Raw genomic sequence first — 22012 nt, 5'->3', positions numbered from 1 at the left:
CGGTGAAGAAGGAAGCCATGACGAGGCTAGAGAAGGCCTACCGCTCTGGCTTGAAGCCCCCATTTAATATATAGATGTCTGGCTTTTGATATAATTGAATTAGAGTAGTTTCATACGTTGAAAAGAACACCACTGGACTTTGTACAGTCCTGGAGAGCTTTGTTTTTCAAGCCAAAGTAGATCAATTTGATTTTATAGTAGAATTTTAAATATTTTATTCACATTTATTAAAAATGATATATACCACTGTGTGTATATATACAGTGTTATTATTATTATTATTATTATTATTATTATTATTATTATTATTATTATTATTATTATTATTATTATTATTATTATTATTACTTAGATTCTTTACAAGGCAATTAAACATTGGATTCCACTCTGCTTTTTCACTGTAGGAATACAAAGTAAACGATAACCCAGAAGATCAATTCAAGACCAACCACTTTGTTCCCCCCCAACTATCAATAATAGATGATCTTTCTGACAACTCTTGTTTATTTAAAGCAGATAGACATCTATAATATCATCCAGCCACTGGAGTCTTTGCTATGCCAATGTGTGCATGCAACTGAGTGTCACTGAATACTCTATCACCACCATTGCAAACCTGCACCACACAATGTGCACAACAGAATAATGTTACTTTAAAAGCATAAAAAAGGAAGCATGTTTTCATGTGCATATGATTTCTACTGAATCTATGCAATATTACTAGGATTTAGTTCCATTCAAGAAAAATAAATAAATGCCTTAAAATTGGTCTGAAGTTTGACGTGCTGTAGTTTGGGCATGGCTGATCAACTCGAGCAGACTTTTACACAAACCACCTTTCTGCAAGTCGACTCCTCTGGGAGGGTATAAAGATGTCTTTATATAAATCCTGTTATATGGGGGAAGTCGTTGAAGACCCCCAGAGCAGTAGGAACTATAATGTGGTTTAGCTCCACCATGGGGTTTTGGTTTACTTTTTGACTCAAGTGCAAGACAAGTTAATTCATGGAAAGAAAAAGAAAAAGACAGCCAACTTCCAAACTGTGACACTTTATCAATACAGCTTTCTAACGAGGGTCAGCTCACTCTGCATAATGACGGCAGTCCAGGGAACATAAGAGTGACAGACACCAATCAATTCCACGTCCACAGACCAGCACACCGTCTCTAATAAACAGGACCATCCAGTCCCCTATTACAGCACTGTAATGTCCCAATTAGTCACTTTAACTAACAAAGAGGCAGGGGTAGTTTTTAATAAGTCTGATTTCTTGATAAACGACAGGTTTGCAACTTCACTGTAGTAGAAGTTCACTTTGTTTCCATGCCAAAGACCAGGAGGGAGGAAAGAGGGGTCTCCAGCTCTATAGTATAGCATCATTTAACTTTTTCTAAAAGGCACAAAATCATTTACTACTGTATGTTCAATAGAAATACAGGTATTATTGGATCACAACAACATCAAGTGGGTATTTGCATGTATTTGCATGTAAGTCGCCCTGGATAAGGGCGTCTGCTAAGAAATAAATAATAATAATAATAATAATAATAATAATAATAATTTGATATATAGGCTTCTATAGGTGTTTATAATATGGTACATTGCAATGCATTTCAGTTCTTTAATTAATAAAGCATTATTACAATTGTTATCAAAATTATTATTATGATTAGTAGTAGTAGCAGCAATAGTGGTACTAGTGTAGGAATGATGTAACACAACACACAAACACTGACACACAACACACACACACACACAAGCACATACACACACTCACACACACACACACACACACACACTGACACACTCTCACACACACATACACACACACACACACACACACACACACACACACACACACAGACTGACACAAACACTTATAGTTAACTCTGATCAGGAGCAGTGGAACTTCCAGTCATGCGCTTGGACTTGTTGGTAATATAATATAGTTACTGCCCAGGATAAACTCAACCCTGTACCACACACCACACTCTATTTAAGATCACACAGGAAGCTTCCTGAGTTGTGCTTGAACACAAGCAGACATGCCATTAGGAACCGGGGTTGAGTTTTGTAAACACCAGATCAGAAAATGAATACTGCCAGTGTCTGTGAGGCGGGTAGGGTTAGTGCTTTGCTCTGTTTCAGAGCTTTATACAGGCTGATGGAAAGTCAGTTTATTATTATTTGTTTATTTAGCAGACGCCTTTATCCAAGGCGACTTACAGAGACTAGGGTGTGTAAACTATGCATCAGCTGCAGAGTCACTTACAAACTACGTCTCACCCGAAAGACGGAGCACAAGGAGGTTAAGTGACTTGCTCAGGGTCACAATGAGTCAGTGGTTGAGGTGGGATTTGAACCGGGAACCTCCTGGAAATAAAATATTAAAGATAGAGTAGAGTTTTGTATGAAACACAAGATGATCATAGATTAGTACAGGTAAATATTACTGCACACACGAGCAAATGAAAATAGATAAAAATGTTGCCTTGATGCGGATTATGAAAAAATGAAACTAAGCAGCAGTGGGGAGTAGTGGTTAGGGCTCTGGACTCTTGACCGGAGGGTTGTGGGTTCAATCCCATGTGGGGGACATTGCTGCTGTACTCTTGCGCAAGGTATTTTACCTAGATTGCTCCAGTAAAGACCCAACTGTAGAAATAGGTAATTGTGTGTAAAAATAATGTGATATCTTGTTACAATTGTAAGTCACCCTGGATAAGGGTGTCTGCTAATAAATAATAATAAGCAGAGGCTGTAGATATTATAAATAGACCAATACATGTTTACTTAAACATTGTAGACCAGGAATGCTTTAAATATGAAGTAACAGGAACTTCAGTTCCATGCAGTGGAGAACCAGTTAATCTGTTATATAAAAATAATCATTTTGAATGAATTATACTTATATGTAAGAGCAATAGATACATATCCACTATATTCACTGCAAGGAAGCAGTGAAGATACAAAACAAATACATACATGCAAAAAGAAAAGAATGCGGAACAGGGATTAAAGGACCACTGTGTGGTCCAGTGGTTAAAGAAACGGGCTTGTAACCAGGAGGTCCCTGGTTCAAATCCCACCTCAGCCACTGACTCATGGTATGATCCTGAGAAAGTCACTTAACCTCCTTGTGCTCCGTCTTTCGGGTGAGACGTAGTTGTAAGTGACTCTGCAGCTGATGCATAGTTCACACACCCTAGTCTCTGTAAGTTGCCTTGGATAAAGGTGTCTGCTAAATAAACAAATAATAATAATAATATTAGTATATAACGATCATTTGTACAAAAGTAAGAATATCAAAGTTAAAACAAACAAAGGGAAGATCATGAAGTGGACATTAAGAGCTTCACAGAAGGCACTACTAAGCAAGGGGCTCAAATTTGTTGTGGCAAGAAGATAAATAAAGAAGGATAAGTTCATAAAAGAATTAAAAGAGTGGGAAAGACGAATGAGGCTAGCAGAATACTTTGATGATGAAACACACACACAATCAGAATATGTGCGTGAACATGGAATACAAATTTTTAAAAAAGCACCATTGGACTCCTGCAGAGTGAGTATGTTTATGTGTGTGTTGATGTATTTTACGTGAGATAAGAATAAAAAGGAAATGATCGCATATGTGGTAACATGTTGCCATTGGTTACCGTTGTGATGTCATACATGAACATTCCGCCTCCTTCTACTCTTGAATATAATGTGTGTAAAATGCAAAGTGCAGTCACTCTCTTTGAACTCTCTCAAAGCAACGCACTGCATACACCAGAGACATCCCTCCAATGAATTACAAGAATGAAACTTACACTTAGACAACAGTGGTGCTGAGAACTCTACAGATTTGTGGAAAAGTAACAGGCAAAGGGGGTGGGGGTCCAATAACCAACCAGCCCTGGCTAGTGTTGATCGTTACCGCAACCCTCACGAGTGGTATAAACACAGCACTCGATGTACCTTCATAGAGTATTAAGGGAGACTTATAGGAAATGTATAATTAAACAGCAGGATGCGAGGCATGACGTAACATCCCAATATCAAGTTCCCGGTTTGATTACGGTGTATACCTACCTTTTCGTTCAGTCGCTGAGTTGGCATGCATGACAGGTAAATTCTACAATGAAGAAAAAAAAAATACTCACACCATAGCGTTGAATACAAAACGTTATTGAACGCTAAATATCTCATCACCTGCTCCATAAATAGATACGTTGTTTAAAACCACCTCGATCGCTTTTGCTTGAGTGTTGACAGCATGTGCTTGGAGGTATAAAATAGTGGCACTGGTGTTTTGTGATGCCAGAATACCAGCTCTTGGCACCTGGTCATGTCTGCAGGGCTAGTTGGGTGTGATGGTGCTTCTTTTGTTTGCTTCAATGCAGCTAGTTCCTATATATATTTTTTAACTTACACTTTTCTGAATGAAGTCACATCGAGATAAAAAAAAAACACAAAAAGGATCCCGCTTTTATCTAATCTTAAAGCGGCTGTTATCGTGTTCACTTGTCAAGCAGAACCATGCTTCAAGTTTCAAAGAAAAGCACAGCAAAGCAAAGCAAAGATAACTGTAAATAAACTGAAGTAAGCATGTTCAAAGAGGAGCATATTGAAAACTGAATATAGAACTTCTGGACCGAATCACAGAATGGAGGATTCTAAATAACGGGTTCCTTTTGGATGTTAACAGCAAATCTGCCAGTGTTCAGAGTTCAATTTAACACTGTCCAGGTGTACATATGGCGCCACAGATTTGAGTGTTAAAATAAAATGAATGCAAAATGAACACTGCTCTACAGAGTAATATTTTCAACACTGATGGAGTTTAATTTACTCTCATGCAGTGTAACTATATTGTAGTGACATTACTGTGTGAAATTACTAGTATTTTGTCAGTCTAACTCACATTTTAATGATGTACTTTGACACAGTCAGCGTGAAATTATCAGTCATATATCATCAACTTAAATGTACATAGAAATGTCATTTTGCTTTAAATTTATATATGTCAATTATACGGAACCCAAATCATTATTAATTAATACAAACGTTCTCGTATGGACGTAAATTGCATAGTGGAGATTTTAAATCAGTACATTTATTTAACAAATGATTAAGACTTTTAATCATTCTTATCAAATATGTGATTCCCATAAGGACAATAACTTTTTTGGTTGAGAAATTGTATTGCTAAATTACAGCCTCAATGCCCTCCTAGCTTTCAGACATATGCATATAGGTATCTACAAGGTACCTAGCTTTCAGACATATGCATATAGGTATCTACAAGGTACCTAGCTTTCATACATATGCATATAGGTATCTACAAGGTACCTAGCTTTCATACATATGCATATAGGTATCTACAAGGTACCTAGCTTTCATACATATGCATATAGGTATCTACAAGGTACCTAGCTTTCAGACATATGCATATAGGTATCTACAAGGTACCTAGCTTTCATACATATGCATATAGGTATCTACAAGGTACCTAGCTTTCAGACATATGCATATAGGTATCTACAAGGTACCTAGCTTTCAGACATATGCATATAGGTATCTACAAGGTACCTAGCTTTCAGACATATGCATATAGGTATCTACAAGGTACCTAGCTTTCAGACATATGCATATAGGTATCTACAAGGTACCTAGCTTTCATACATATGCATATAGGTATCTACAAGGTACCTAGCTTTCATACATATGCATATAGGTATCTACAAGGTACCTAGCTTTCAGACATATGCATATAGGTATCTACAAGGTACCTAGCTTTCAGACATATGCATATAGGTATCTACAAGGTACCTAGCTTTCAGACATATGCATATAGGTATCTACAAGGTACCTAGCTTTCATACATATGCATATAGGTATCTACAAGGTACCTAGCTTTCATACATATGCATATAGGTATCTACAAGGTACCTAGCTTTCATACATATGCATATAGGTATCTACAAGGTACCTAGCTTTCATACATATGCATATAGGTATCTACAAGGTACCTAGCTTTCATACATATGCATATAGGTATCTACAAGGTACCTAGCTTTCATACATATGCATATAGGTATCTACAAGGTACCTAGCTTTCATACATATGCATATAGGTATCTACAAGGTACCTAGCTTTCATACATATGCATATAGGTATCTACAAGGTACCTAGCTTTCATACATATGCATATAGGTATCTACAAGGTACCTAGCTTTCATACATATGCATATAGGTATCTACAAGGTACCTAGCTTTCATACATATGCATATAGGTATCTACAAGGTACCTAGCTTTCATACATATGCATATAGGTATCTACAAGGTACCTAGCTTTCATACATATGCATATAGGTATCTACAAGGTACCTAGCTTTCAGACATATGCATATAGGTATCTACAAGGTACCTAGCTTTCAGACATATGCATATAGGTATCTACAAGGTACCTAGCTTTCAGACATATGCATATAGGTATCTACAAGGTACCTAGCTTTCAGACATATGCATATAGGTATCTACAAGGTACCTAGCTTTCAGACATATGCATATAGGTATCTACAAGGTACCTAGCTTTCAGACATATGCATATAGGTATCTACAAGGTACCTAGCTTTCAGACATATGCATATAGGTATCTACAAGGTACCTAGCTTTCAGACATATGCATATAGGTATCTACAAGGTACCTAGCTTTCAGACATATGCATATAGGTATCTACAAGGTACCTAGCTTTCAGACATATGCATATAGGTATCTACAAGGTACCTAGCTTTCATACATATGCATATAGGTATCTACAAGGTACCTAGCTTTCATACATATGCATATAGGTATCTACAAGGTACCTAGCTTTCATACATATGCATATAGGTATCTACAAGGTACCTAGCTTTCATACATATGCATATAGGTATCTACAAGGTACCTAGCTTTCATACATATGCATATAGGTATCTACAAGGTACCTAGCTTTCATACATATGCATATAGGTATCTACAAGGTACCTAGCTTTCATACATATGCATATAGGTATCTACAAGGTACCTAGCTTTCATACATATGCATATAGGTATCTACAAGGTACCTAGCTTTCATACATATGCATATAGGTATCTACAAGGTACCTAGCTTTCAGACATATGCATATAGGTATCTACAAGGTACCTAGCTTTCAGACATATGCATATAGGTATCTACAAGGTACCTAGCTTTCAGACATATGCATATAGGTATCTACAAGGTACCTAGCTTTCAGACATATGCATATAGGTATCTACAAGGTACCTAGCTTTCAGACATATGCATATAGGTATCTACAAGGTACCTAGCTTTCAGACATATGCATATAGGTATCTACAAGGTACCTAGCTTTCAGACATATGCATATAGGTATCTACAAGGTACCTAGCTTTCATACATATGCATATAGGTATCTACAAGGTACCTAGCTTTCATACATATGCATATAGGTATCTACAAGGTACCTAGCTTTCATACATATGCATATAGGTATCTACAAGGTACCTAGCTTTCATACATATGCATATAGGTATCTACAAGGTACCTAGCTTTCATACATATGCATATAGGTATCTACAAGGTACCTAGCTTTCATACATATGCATATAGGTATCTACAAGGTACCTAGCTTTCATACATATGCATATAGGTATCTACAAGGTACCTAGCTTTCATACATATGCATATAGGTATCTACAAGGTACCTAGCTTTCAGACATATGCATATAGGTATCTACAAGGTACCTAGCTTTCAGACATATGCATATAGGTATCTACAAGGTACCTAGCTTTCAGACATATGCATATAGGTATCTACAAGGTACCTAGCTTTCAGACATATGCATATAGGTATCTACAAGGTACCTAGCTTTCAGACATATGCATATAGGTATCTACAAGGTACCTAGCTTTCAGACATATGCATATAGGTATCTACAAGGTACCTAGCTTTCAGACATATGCATATAGGTATCTACAAGGTACCTAGCTTTCATACATATGCATATAGGTATCTACAAGGTACCTAGCTTTCATACATATGCATATAGGTATCTACAAGGTACCTAGCTTTCAGACATATGCATATAGGTATCTACAAGGTACCTAGCTTTCATACATATGCATATAGGTATCTACAAGGTACCTAGCTTTCATACATATGCATATAGGTATCTACAAGGTACCTAGCTTTCATACATATGCATATAGGTATCTACAAGGTACCTAGCTTTCAGACATATGCATATAGGTATCTACAAGGTACCTAGCTTTCAGACATATGCATATAGGTATCTACAAGGTACCTAGCTTTCATACATATGCATATAGGTATCTACAAGGTACCTAGCTTTCATACATATGCATATAGGTATCTACAAGGTACCTAGCTTTCATACATATGCATATAGGTATCTACAAGGTACCTAGCTTTCAGACATATGCATATAGGTATCTACAAGGTACCTAGCTTTCAGACATATGCATATAGGTATCTACAAGGTACCTAGCTTTCAGACATATGCATATAGGTATCTACAAGGTACCTAGCTTTCATACATATGCATATAGGTATCTACAAGGTACCTAGCTTTCATACATATGCATATAGGTATCTACAAGGTACCTAGCTTTCATACATATGCATATAGGTATCTACAAGGTACCTAGCTTTCATACATATGCATATAGGTATCTACAAGCAAGACTGTGGGACAGCGGCAGTATTCTACCCTTATAACGCTTATAACGTATTTTCCTGCCACAATTAATCAGCATAGCATTATATGTGCTGACAAAAGTACTGTAGTGTTATTTCTAAGCCATTACTTTAATGACACACAATCTTCTAAGAAATGAAAAAAAAGTTCAAGTAAAGTGTATAACAAGCAAGACTTTTTTGATATCTGCAATTACATTAGCCATCTGAAAATATTAAGTGAAAGTGTACACACTGCTGCATTACCAACCTGCATATCTGCTTGCAAGTGGAATGTCTAAATGTTTTGTAAAACCTGCTAGACCTTTGCCACACACAGCATGAAGCAGCTGAAAGTATAACTTTGGCAAATTAATAGATGATGATGATGATGATGATGATGATGATGATGATGATGATGATGATGATGATGGTGATTATTATTATTATTATTATTATTATTATTATTATTATTATTATTATTATTATTATTATTAATTAGTCATTTATCAGGCACCTTTATCCAAAGCAACTTATAGAGACTAGGGCTTGGAGTATGCATCACAACTGCTGCTGCAGAGTCACTTCCAATAGGACCTCGTTTGTTTTACGTCTCATCCGAAGGACGGAGCACAAGGAGGTTAAATGACTCGCTCAGGGTCACACACAGTGAGTCAGTGGCTGGGATTGAACTGGGAACCTCCTGAACATGCTGAGCAAGTTCCACATACTTGAGGGAGGATATCAGGAATCAGGTAGAATATGACAAGCTGTTTAGAAGCGTTGCCCCCAGTTCCCTAACCAATGGACTTTCTCTCACTGCAATGGTGTAGATCGTTGTCTGAAAGACTGTCTACACTGCTCAAAGTTTCATCATAAGCTTATAAACAAAAAGAGCTTTGAAAAGCTCCTCACAGGTCTATTCTCAAAAAAGCGCGTAGACCCCGGATCTACACGCTTGTTGCTACACCTGAGATTCGCACCCCCTACAATAAGCGCATTCTCATCCAGAACTCTCTGCCGCGTTGATCACTGTGGGCGGGGATTGCCACTCCGCGGACTCTGAAATCCAAATAACCTTATGGCTTGAACAAAGACACGCAACATAAATTGAATGTGATATATTTCATTTTATATAATTACACAGAAGAGCACACCAACAATAGTAACTGCAGATAAGCAAACGCCATCACTCAAAGAAGGCTTAACATAACACTCCCAAAATATTCTGTAAATATTCATTATGTGAAGATAAATGCAACACTCCAGTGGGAAAAAAATGTTTCACAGATAAGCAGGCATATTAGCTCTTGTAAAAATGGATACACCACACACTTATCAGCTTTAGTTTCACGATCCTAATAGTAACACCACTACCTTAGTTTTGTAATTAGCCCTTGGCTCAGTGTCAGATATTGCATTTTGGATGCAATATGATGATGGCTGACTTTACCTGGAGAAAAAGAAAAGGATCCCTGTGAAGTATAGGGCTTGATCACCTTCAGTATGCCTGGAAGAACGAATGAACGTGTTTTTTTTTTAAATTTTATTCTTTGCTAGTTCCAAAAAACAAATGCCAAAGTCAATAGAGTTTGAAACACTTAAAACAGAAGTAAACATGCACATTGCTATAAAATAAATCAACAGACCACACCGAGGTTAATAATGTATTATTATTATTACTAACAACTGTTTCACATAGCGTTTGTGTTTTAATCATAATTGTGATGGTCTTCAACTGTGTTTACTACTCATGGTCGCTAGGCTGAAGCTCCTTACTCCTGCTCTCAGGCCGAGTAGTTTACACGAGGTGTCTCCTAGTCTTTTGCCATTTCAAAATGTGAATATCTTCCGCGTATCTGTGGGAATTCCTATTTTTAGTTAAACCACACCTACTTTTAATCCTGTGCACCCTGAAGCACGTATCTGTGCTCCAGATGTGTGCATGCTTTTCTCACTCTAGTTCCAGAATGCGAATAGCAGCTCTGACCCCACGTAAACCCTTCTTCACGCGCATAAATACCCTTACAAGGCGCGTAAATACCCTTATGCGGCGTATCTTGTTTTTTGTGGTTCCTACTGCCAGGAGATAAGGCTGATGTTCCTCTTAAATGTGACTGCTGTGGTCCTGAAGACTGAGACAAGACTGCAAGGAAATAGAAAAGATTTGAAGTGAAGAAATGTAACTAAAGATAAAGATATGAGTTATGAGACAGGTTCATGTGATTTCTCAGCTTGATTTGATTTAGCTTTTTCTTGATAAAATGTGGGGCATACTAAAAGGAAAAGGAAGAACTCGGAAGGACCGTGATTTAGTGGAAGGACCATGATTTAGAGTGGAAGGACCGTGATTTAGTGGAAGGACCACTGTTTAGAGTGGAAGGACTATAATTTAGTGGAAGGACCACCATTTAGAGTGGAAGGACCGTGATTTAGTGGAAGGACCACTGTTTAGAGTGGAAGGACTATAATTTAGTGGAAGGACCACCATTTAGAGTGGAAGGACCATGATTTAGTGGAAGGACCATGATTTAGAGTGGAAGGACCGTGATTTAGTGGAAGGACCATGATTTAGAGTGGAAGGACCGTGATTTAGTGGAAGGACCACTGTTTAGAGTGGAAGGACTATAATTTAGTGGAAGGACCACCATTTAGAGTGGAAGGACCGTGATTTAGTGGAAGGACCACTGTTTAGAGTGGAAGGACTATAATTTAGTGGAAGGACCACCATTTAGAGTGGAAGGACCATGATTTAGTGGAAGGACCATGATTTAAAGTGGAAGGACCATGATTTAGTAGAAGGACCATGATTTAAAGTGGAAGGACCATGATTTAGTGGAAGGGCCGTGATTTAGTGGACGGGCCATGATTTAGTGGAAGGACCATGATTTAGTGGAAGGACCATGATTTAGAGTGGAAGGGCCATGATTTAGTGGAAGGACCACTGTTTAGAGTGGAAGGCCCGTGATTTAGTGGAAGGACCACCATTTAGAGTGGAAGGACCATGATTTAGTAGAAGGACCATGATTTAGTGGAAGGGCCATGATTTAGTGGAAGGACCACCATTTAGAGTGGAAGGACCACCATTTAGAGTGGAAGGACCATGATTTAGTGGAAGGACCACCATTTAGAGTGGAAGGACCATGATTTAGTAGAAGGACCATGATTTAGTAGAAGGACCATGATTTAGTGGAAGGACCACCATTTAGAGTGGAAGGACCATGATTTAGTGGAAGGACCATGATTTAGTGGAAGGACCATGATCGAAAATAGAAGGACTATTATAAAAGTGGAGGACCATGTTTAAAGTGGAAGCATCATGGTTTAAAGTCATTCCACAATGATCCTTCCACTCTAAAGTGCGGCCGTTCCATCCCAAACCACGGTCCTTCCACTTTAAACCATGGTCCTTCCAGGTCCTTCAGGGACCTTCCTTTTAGTATGTCCCTAAAATGCCCAGACACAACTTTGCCATTTCATGTATTGAAAACTTAATTGGTTATCTATGCTTATTTTTTTCCAGCAGATTACCTTCCTAAATTTCCCCATTTAATTTCCTCCCTTTTAAGTTGCATTTACTTATTTATTTGACAGAGACCCCGGGGTAGAACTTCATTCAGGTAACGATCTACATCATCTACATATAGATAAAACATCCAGTCTAATTATGCAGGATTAAATTATCTGTGGACTAATCAAGAAACAGGCATCTTAGTGTTGAAATGACGTTCTCGATTGCAGTACTTGCGTACTCAACACGTGCGGAACAGTCCATCAACAATGCTTTTTTAATTTATCTGTATTACTTTAAAATTTTGCCTCTCCATTTCCTTTCATTCATAGCACTGCATTATTATTTAACATATACAGAAACGCAGCATTTAATGAGAACACACAAAGAATCAAATCAGTCATTCGTATATATTTGTGCCCAGCATATTTGATCAGGCCTCTTAAAATACGTACGAAGTACCTTAGCAAGTTTGAAAGGGCACACTTACTTTAACTATTCCAAAAATCACTTCTATTACGTTTTGATTTTGCACAAAATATACACATTTGAGAATTAAGCTACTTCTTAAATTGATTTTCTACTTGAAATTATGGTTTTATACATTTGCTAAACCGTGCCATACTGGAGTACTCATATAGTACAGTGACATTATTATTATTATTATTTATTTCTTAGCAGACGCCCTTATCCAGGGTGACTTACAATCATAAGCAAATACATTTCAAGTGTTACAATACAAGTAATACAATAAGAGCAAGAAATACAATAACTTTTGTTCAAGCAAAGTACAAGTGTGACAAACCACAATTCAATAATACAGCAGATAATAGTGATAGTTACATCAGGATATGATTAAATACAAAGTACTACAGGTTAAACACTTGGCAGATCACAGCATTCTGAAGTACAGGATTAAATGCAGTAAAATAGGGGGCAGATAAGAGCGCTTGTATCATTTAAGTTTCCTTAAAACGTTTTGTAATTATTTTTCAATATTGATACTACCATTAACTACTACTACAGCTTGTCATATTCTACCTGATTCCTGATATCCTCCCTCAAGTATGTGGAACTTGCTCAACATGTTCAGGTGTTTTGCTTGCAGATCATTGCATTCAGCTATTATGGTGGTCCGGTGGTTAAAGAATAGAAGCTTGTTACCGGGAGGTTCCCAGTTGAATCCCAACTCAGCCACTGACTCACTGTGTCTGACCCCGAGCGAGTCATTTAACCTCCTTGTGCTCCGTCCTTCGGATGAGACGTAAAACAAACGAGGTCCTATTGGAAGTGACTCTGCAGCAGCAGTTGTGATGCATCCTCCAAGCCCTAGTCTCTCTAAGTTGCTTTGGATAAAAGTGCCTGATAAATGACTAATTAATAATAATAATAATAATAATAATAATAATAATAATAATAATAATAATAATAATGCATTGAATTCAAATGAAGGATAGCTATATCCAATACATTGCGCCTATTTATGCATTTGCCTTTTGACTTTTCAATTAAGTCGCTGTTCTCCGGTTTTTTATAGCCATCTCCCGCCACAAGGTAGCGCTACCAATTCGGTTTTTTTTTTTTTTTTTTTTTTTTTTTTTGCAGGTCTGTAAAATCGTTCCTAACCGCGATGTACCGTTAAATGTAGTTGATAAGGACCTACTTTTAAACCGTATTTCGTTTCTCTAACGATGCGGTCTTATACAGAAGAACAACTTGTATCTATATGCGGTATATGGTTTTATATGGAACAGAATATGCATCCATCTTTGTACAGATACGGCTTTGAACAACGACGTGAAAATCGAATTTGCCTCGTGTATAATGAATGCAACGTACGATTTGATAACACATACATAACGAGCACGTAGTCATTTTCCATGCAAAGCTTAAGCAAGGGGTGTAAAACATTTGTAAAGGAAAAAAAAACATTGCAATTCGCATATCTTCAAAATCGGCATGCATGCTGTACACTTATTTTGCGTGTGGCCTGCTATATTCTGTATGCGTTATGTGTGTACTGTGTACAGGCATGGCAATGTCGTATGCTATACTATAGCGCCTGCCTATATATTTATGCGGTAGGCCTTTCCAAAATCAAAACACTGATCCCCTATCAGTAATCAAACACGCCTGACAATCCTGGCTTCGCGATACCCCTGGTGGAGTTATAGCTAGATCGCTATAAACTTGATGGAATTTCGAATGAGAACGCGAGTCATAAAAATTCTTACTTTACTGCGTTCGATTGCATAAAGAACCTTTGGGCTTTAACTGGAATGCTAGATTTTGTAGTGATTCTATGAAGAATGTTCACACGCTGTACTTGTATATACTGTACAATATGAAAAACAATTAAATAGAACAAATATGAAGCGTTTTAGTTATATTCATAGTGACACGTGTTATTTAAATGCAGCAGCGAATATATATATATATATATATATATATATATATATATATATATATATATATATATATATATATATATATAAGGCTCCCTTGAGAAAGATATGTACAACATATCGAAACGTTGGGCAGCTGGCTCTTTGAGCTAATATATATATATATATATATATATATATATATATATATATATATATATATATATATATATATATATATATATATATATATATATATATATATATATATCAGGACGTTTAGGGCTAAAGGGCTAGAATTCCGTAACTAGGAATGTGAAACTCGTTGAGAGAGCCTCCACTGGTTGCATGTCTGTACTCAAGTTGTCAACGGTATGTCTGGCATGAGCTTTTTAGACACGTTTTAAGACCATTGCTGAACCCACACTAAAGTAGAAGCCTTATTGCAATAAGAGGATTAACTAGAAATGATGCCCGCGGTAAAAACATAATTGCATAATTACAGTATACACTGTCCTTAGAACAGCCCACAATTTACTGGGCTCTGTACCCCATACTGCTGCTGATCACTCAGGGATTTCCCAGAGAGATAGAGTCAGGAGACCACTCACAAAAGAGACGAGAAGTGGCAACATTGTTTCTTGAAACTACTTGAATTCATACACGAAATCAAGAGTTTAAAAAAAACAGCTAGAAGGATATGTATGTATGTATGTATGTATGTATGTATGTATGTATGTATGTATGTATGTGTGTATGTATGGCCCATGGCCATGGACCTATTTTTAAGCAAGGGCAAAGGCAAAGGCATTTTGCATTTAGTCTGCTGTGAGTAAGGCAGTTTTGATGGTATCAAGTTTGCAAGAACTCAGAGCAAACTTTACAATTTAGTTTTTCTACATTTCTGTCAATTCTGGCAGCACTGTGTTTTCATTATTTTTACTGAATTGTATTATTATTATTATTATTATTATTATTATTATTATTATTATTTATTTATTTATTTATTTATTTATTTATTCATTTATTTATTTATTTTTTAGCAGACGCCCTTATCCGGGGCGACTTACAATTGTTACAAGATATCACATTATTTTTTTTACATACAATTACATTATTTAACTATTAACCCTTTTAGTCTCCCACACTATGTTCTTTAAGTATGCTTGAAAATAGACGTGACATGTCCAAACACGTGTTAACAAATAATAACAATTATGTCACTTGGAGAAGAAGAAACCAAACTAGCTCAATTATACAGCCCTGTACAGATAGCACCAAGAATTTCGACTATTCACAACTGGGCGTGGTTTATGCAAGAGCCTCGCAGATACTATAGGATAAGATATACAATGCTCCGTGCGGTTCATTATCTGGTCTACAGCGGATAAACTGTGGTACCATAAAAAAATAAAAAAAGTCTGGAGAATATGCCAGAATTTCACCACGCGAAAGGGAACCACAGTATATGACCTTGTTATGTAAATACACCTTCAGTTACACCGCCTCTCAGGGTATAGTCTTTATGATAAGAATGCTTTTTTTACGGACTCCCTTGAGTATTTGTTTCAGCCGCTAAAGGTTTTCTGTGTAATACTTGTCTGCGATTTGAAGTGCCTTAATGGCCGGGTCAAAATGCATTTCAGATTGCACAAGATTGTACAGCGCCAGTCCGATTCTCTTTAACACGCTGATCACACACTGAAAGAAGACAGAACATTCAGAACTCGAAGCATTGTGACGTTACAGTTGTGAAGACAGAATCTGTTCTCTCTCTCACTATTTCTCTGTCTCTCTGTCTCCCTATCTAAAATGTTTAACCCTTTAATGTATTACATATTGGAAATAGCTGAAAAAAAAAACAGTTTGGGACTTTGCTTCATATAGGGGAAATGGCTACCATGCAGTTATTTTTGTTATCCGTCCTCATATGAGGTCTCCATGCATAACAGTTCAATGTGATATTTTAGTATAAAACGTGTTTATTAATGAGTTAGTAAATTGCATCAAATGATAAAAAAAACTTGCTTACAAAGGTTTTGGGATCTTCACTGTTTGACATGCAGATACAACAATGGACCGAGAGGAAGGGCCGGTCAGCTAATGTTTGTGCCCCTTAACTTAAAAAAAAAAAGTTTATCTAGCGACTCTTCTTATTTGCAAGTGAACACAACCAAGTACCAGATCATAAACAGCCCATATAACTGGACTATAGACACGCACACACACACCCGATATAGAAAGAAAGAAAGAAAGAAAGAAAGAAAGAAAGAAAGAAAGAAAGAAAGAAAGAAAGAAAGAAAGAAAGAAAGAAAAAGTGGTCTTGCCAAAAGCAAACTAATATTGGTCTCAATCCTGCACTGCGCTTTTGGCCTGGCAGCCATTACTTTTCCCCTCAGTGCTAGTCTGGTAGTAAATATCTTGACATGTAACAAATTACTGTGGGCGTCATATTGTTGCGTCTCTTGTTGTCCTCCATGTACCAACAAGTAAATAAATCCGGGACACTTATGTCTCCCTTTTGAACTGACGTTTTTATTAAGAGGAAGATCCTCTTGTCCATTGTGGCGAGGTTTTAATAATTAGTCATTTCCTCGATTGCAAAAAAAAAATAAAAGAATGCTGGGTATAAAATATAGGCCTGTTGAGTACCGTTAAGCTTTAAGAACTCAATGCGTAGGAGCTAGAAATCCGTAACGTTAAACTAGAAGATATTATATAACCTTATAATTTATCACTATATATATATATATATATATATATATATATATTCTAATCACCAGCTAATTAAACATTTTAAACTAGAACTATGCTGCAGAAGTGTTTCCATATTCTGTAATCATGTTAAAGTATTGTTTTTAGGTTAGAGTTTTTCCCTACGCCTTGTATAACACATGACGGTCGTAGTTTAGCTGGAAGTGGATCAATTACTGTGTTAAATAGGAACGTTTAGACGTATATACTCCAATATGAATTGAACTGGATGTAATATCTAAATATTATATGTTTCTATTGTATTTATTTATTTATTTATTTATCATTTGAATACAGTTTATTTAATATACATCTGCATATATAATATATTTATTGCATTTATGGATATTTATTATACTGTTTTTGAAATGAATAAAAAATATATAATTGTATATAAAAAAATGTTTTAAAAGAAACTAGAACTATAAGGATACATATTGAAGACGCAGATGCATGACAGCCTCATGAGGATGCCATGTATTCCCTCATAGAAAGCGATGGAAGAAAGTTAAATAATTTTTCAATGAAAAATATATTTATTATGTGTCCACAACTGCTTTTTTCTTGTCAGCTAATTACAATATTTCATGCATGAAAGGGTTAAACTACATCACATCGAAACTTATCTAAAAAAAAAAAGTTAGATAAATGCAATAAATGTAGCTGTGTCTTAAATATAAAGATATGTAAAACAAAAAATAAAAAATAAAAAAAATAATTCGTTTCCCTGGTGCATGGCTACCAGAAGGCCTACTGTCTTACTAATCAAGTTTCTGTAATTGATCAGTCCGTTGATTAAATTAGATAGACCTCGTATTCAAGACTTGGGCATGTTTATATACGGTGTCTGCAAAACCAGGTGCTAAGTAGAGTCCCAGCGAAAACTGATATTGGATAGCAGAAAAGGGCCACCGCCTTGCTATTGAAAAACACAACTAACAAATATACTGTTTGAATCAATAAGTGTATAAATACATTCATAAATACCAATACTGTCTGTATGAAACGGGTGAAATTAATCGATTGTGAAATGAGATTGTGAATGTTTATTATTTCCTTCCTACCTTATATAGACAGATGAAATCTTGAACACACTGCAACACAAAAAAGTTCTGAGCTAGTTTTGAGTCGGTCCTACATGGTATTATAAGGGGGTTTTTTTTGTGTGTGTTGAATAATTTTTTTTACTTTTTTTCTTCTTCTTCTTCTTCTCCTTAAAAAAAAGGTCTTTGAAGACCGAATTGACGTATACGTGTTGTTATCAGATTGATGGGTTGGAATTGATTGAAGCCCCATTGTCATGCAAATGTCATCCGTTTGATGGATCACTACGGTGAACTGACAAACTGCGGGAGGTCCCCAGCGATTGGCCGGGGTCAGGTCACATGACTGTCCCGTTCAGTGATATGGTCATTGGGACGTTAGGCAATGTATAGATGGAAGTTTTTTTTACAGGTTTGACGTAGTACCCAGAGGTTGTAGGGCAGGATAAATCCCCCCAAAAAACAGACTGACCCTCCTCCATCACTGATGGACAATACCAGAATGAACTCTTTCCTAGAGTACACAATTTGTAACCGCGGGACTAGCGCCTACTCGTCCAAGACCGGGTATCCCCATTTGGATCAAGGGATCGCAGCTTCCTTTCCGCCCTGCTCAGGTACAGCCAGTGACAGCTATAGTAACCCTGATGGACGCTTTTTCGTGGGAGGGAGCGCACCCGCCGCCTCCGCCTCCCAGCATCAGCACCAGAACCCGAGCTATCCGCATCACCACCAGCATCATGCCAACATGGGGCTGCCTTATGCCAGTACCGGCCAGGCCGGATACGGCTCCCAAACGTGCCCGAACCAGGAATACGGGCACCAGTACTATCTCAGTCAAGATCAGCAGGATGGAGTCTACTTCCAGTCCTCTGGTTATTCTGGCACCAACATTGGGCCCAACTTAGGCGCTCTGGCCGGTTACTGTGGGGTACCTGCGACCGTCACTACGAACCAGTATCAGCCGTCAGCCTGTGCCGGCCCGGACCACCAGCAGAGCTATCTGCAAAGCCCTTATGCCAACGTATCCCCAACTCAGGCAGGAGAGAGGGACTTGAACTGTCAATCTGTTCAAGGTTCCTCCGGGCAAACCTTTGACTGGATGAAAGTTAAAAGAAACCCACCAAAAACAGGTCAGTGTGATTTTTTTTCTGCAGTGTATAGCTGCTGTAGCTCTGGACTAGTCGTGTATGCGTCATATTACAAACCGAAAGGAGGTGACCGGCTGATCGAAGACATTTGATAAATTGATATAGGTTTAGCCTTTAATGTGTGTTGGATGTGTGGACCCCACGTGAGTACATACCCCCCCCCCCCCCCCACACACACACACACACACACACTCCCACCGCCACCACAATGAAAAAGTAAACGTTTTTGAGATTTCAGTTTTTATGCATTTATGTCGTTGCTGTTAAATTCGTTGGTTTAAAATCCGCACTCTGTAGTCTCACGTGTAGGCCCTGCTGTAACGCGGGATGGCTTTTCATTGCTCCTTATTGTGTTCTGAATCTTTCCTTCCTCGTCCCAGCAATATATATTGAAAAGCTATACCCACACAAATGCAATTAAACAACATCTTATCTCTTATAGGTAGACGATTGAACTCCTAAACAAACTACAGTGACATTAACCACCACTGGAATAAGCGCCCCAGAGCACACACGAATCCAGCGATAAAGAAAACATAAACACAGTTACTTTAATAAAAACAATATTAGTAGTAGTAGTAGTAGTAGTAGTAGTAGTAGTAGTAGTGGTCGTAGTAGTTCAAATACAGGACAGTACTTTGTGTGGTTGTTTCGTGCTCTGAATTATTGTCAAGGGATTTTTAAGTTTGTGATTTCTAAATTTGTAATTCTCTTTGTTCTTTTTTTTTGTTTTTTTTATTCAACAGCTAAAGTTGCAGATTATGGGTTAAATGGCCAACAAAATATCATCAGGACGAATTTCACCACCAAACAGTTGACGGAACTCGAGAAGGAATTCCATTTTAATAAGTACCTGACCCGGGCCAGACGCGTGGAGATCGCAGCCACACTCGAACTGAACGAGACCCAGGTCAAGATCTGGTTCCAGAACCGACGGATGAAACAGAAGAAACGAGAAAAGGAAGGGTTAGCCCCGCGAGTCAGCAGGGATTCGCCGAAAGACTTGGGAGACAACTCGGATCAGTCCAGTTCGTGCTCACCTGATGCATCTCCAAACCCGGGTTCTTCATAAAAAAAACAAAAAAAAAAACAAGACACTTCAAACATAAAAACTTCAACATTCCATTACAAATGAATAAGAATGTAAAAAGTTCCAAAAAAAAAGGCGTGTCTTTTAATATTTCTTATTCCTCTATACAGTGTTATTATTTTAATGAAGTGTAACTGGAGATTACTAAAATGAATAACTACCTTAACAGCCAAACAAACTTGTTGAGGCTGGATCCAGCCCAATTTCAGCGTTTCGGGCCAGAGAGATTGGGAAACACGACCCATTAAAAGACATGCTTGTGCAGCACAACAATACCAGCTCAGGGATATTACACTCATGAAGTTGAGAGAGCACTTTCCGCCTGTTTACACCCTTTAATGTCAGTACCCTGTGTTATAATGTGAATTAATTATGAATAATGAGCCGGAGAAGCACGTATATGCTGTATATATGTGTTATGGGGGCTGTAAATATTCGTAGCCTCGATACAGAATATATACCTCAATGTTTTCTGGGATGTAATGTTTTTTTTTAAATTGTGTATTTTTGTTGCAACTTAAAGCGTGCTTATCTGGTCGATAGCGTCTAAGATTAATTCATTAATTAATTGGAGCATCTATAAATATACGTTTTGCTCTTTGCACTACTGAGGATGTCAGGGTAATTATTTTTTTTTCGTGGATAAAGCTACCACGAGGTATAATAATAATAATAATAATAATAATAATAATAATAATAATAATAATAATAATAATAATAATTACAATTTAGAAATGCTACGCTGGTTTTACTTCTGGGTGAAAGGTGTGTTTGTGTTTGCTAATACTAGGTCATCAGTGGTACGTTTTACAATATAAAGAAAAACTATTACAACAACAAAAAGGTTCCTGAATGTTTTACATATAGACAGTTTTTTTCCACCCTTTTTTCCCTCTCTGGAACAATAAAACTGCAAATAGTTCTATTTAAAGGGTTCTAAATCGAATTGAACTTTCAGGGGTTCCAGGTTCCATTTTGGATTCTGTTTAGAACATTTTGGTTTCATATGGAACTTAGAAGTTCTGTGTAATGGTTCTTTATGGAATGCAGGCAAAATAAAGGGTTATAGTGAAAAAGAACGCTTTTCATATACGTGGTGCAGACGACTACTGATTTCAGATGTATTTATTTTTATTTAATGAAATTGGGATAGAAAATGATACAGTCCAACGTAGTAGGCCTTATATATTCATATGTTTACATGAAAGCACAATTCAAGTGCCAGTTGAAAAGGTCTTAACACCGCGAGTCTGTGAACGTGCTGAGTTGTATCAGCATCTTTCTGTTTTTCTTTTTTATTATTAGTTTTTGATGAACATGGTTGTAAAATGAAATTCAGCTTTCTGTAATTC

General features: G+C 37.1%; 1 protein-coding gene across 1 annotated transcript; it reads left to right on the top strand.

Annotated features, from left to right (window-relative positions):
- The first annotated feature begins 18781 nt into the window (after positions 1–18781).
- LOC117434561 (homeobox protein Hox-B1a-like) lies at positions 18782–22005 on the top strand. Its single transcript, XM_034057124.3, has 2 exons — positions 18782–19552; positions 20317–22005. Exons 1-2 carry the CDS (start codon positions 18907–18909, stop codon positions 20640–20642), a joined length of 972 nt encoding a protein of 323 aa, XP_033913015.3. The 5' UTR covers positions 18782–18906; the 3' UTR covers positions 20643–22005.
- The last annotated feature ends 7 nt before the right edge of the window (positions 22006–22012 follow it).

Source organism: Acipenser ruthenus, chromosome 28 (assembly GCF_902713425.1).
Source record: "Acipenser ruthenus chromosome 28, fAciRut3.2 maternal haplotype, whole genome shotgun sequence".
Classification (NCBI taxonomy): domain Eukaryota; kingdom Metazoa; phylum Chordata; class Actinopteri; order Acipenseriformes; family Acipenseridae; genus Acipenser; species Acipenser ruthenus.
The sequence above is the reverse complement of the archived record's forward strand: the minus strand, read 5'-3'. Positions and strand labels throughout refer to the sequence as shown.

Coding starts and splice junctions, on each gene's coding strand:
- LOC117434561 (XM_034057124.3), top strand. CDS start 18,907: ATGGACAATACCAGAATGAACTCTTTCCTAGAGTACACAATTTGTAAC. Junction 19,553..20,316: donor AAGAAACCCACCAAAAACAG/GTCAGTGTGATT, acceptor TTTATTCAACAG/CTAAAGTTGCAGATTATGGG.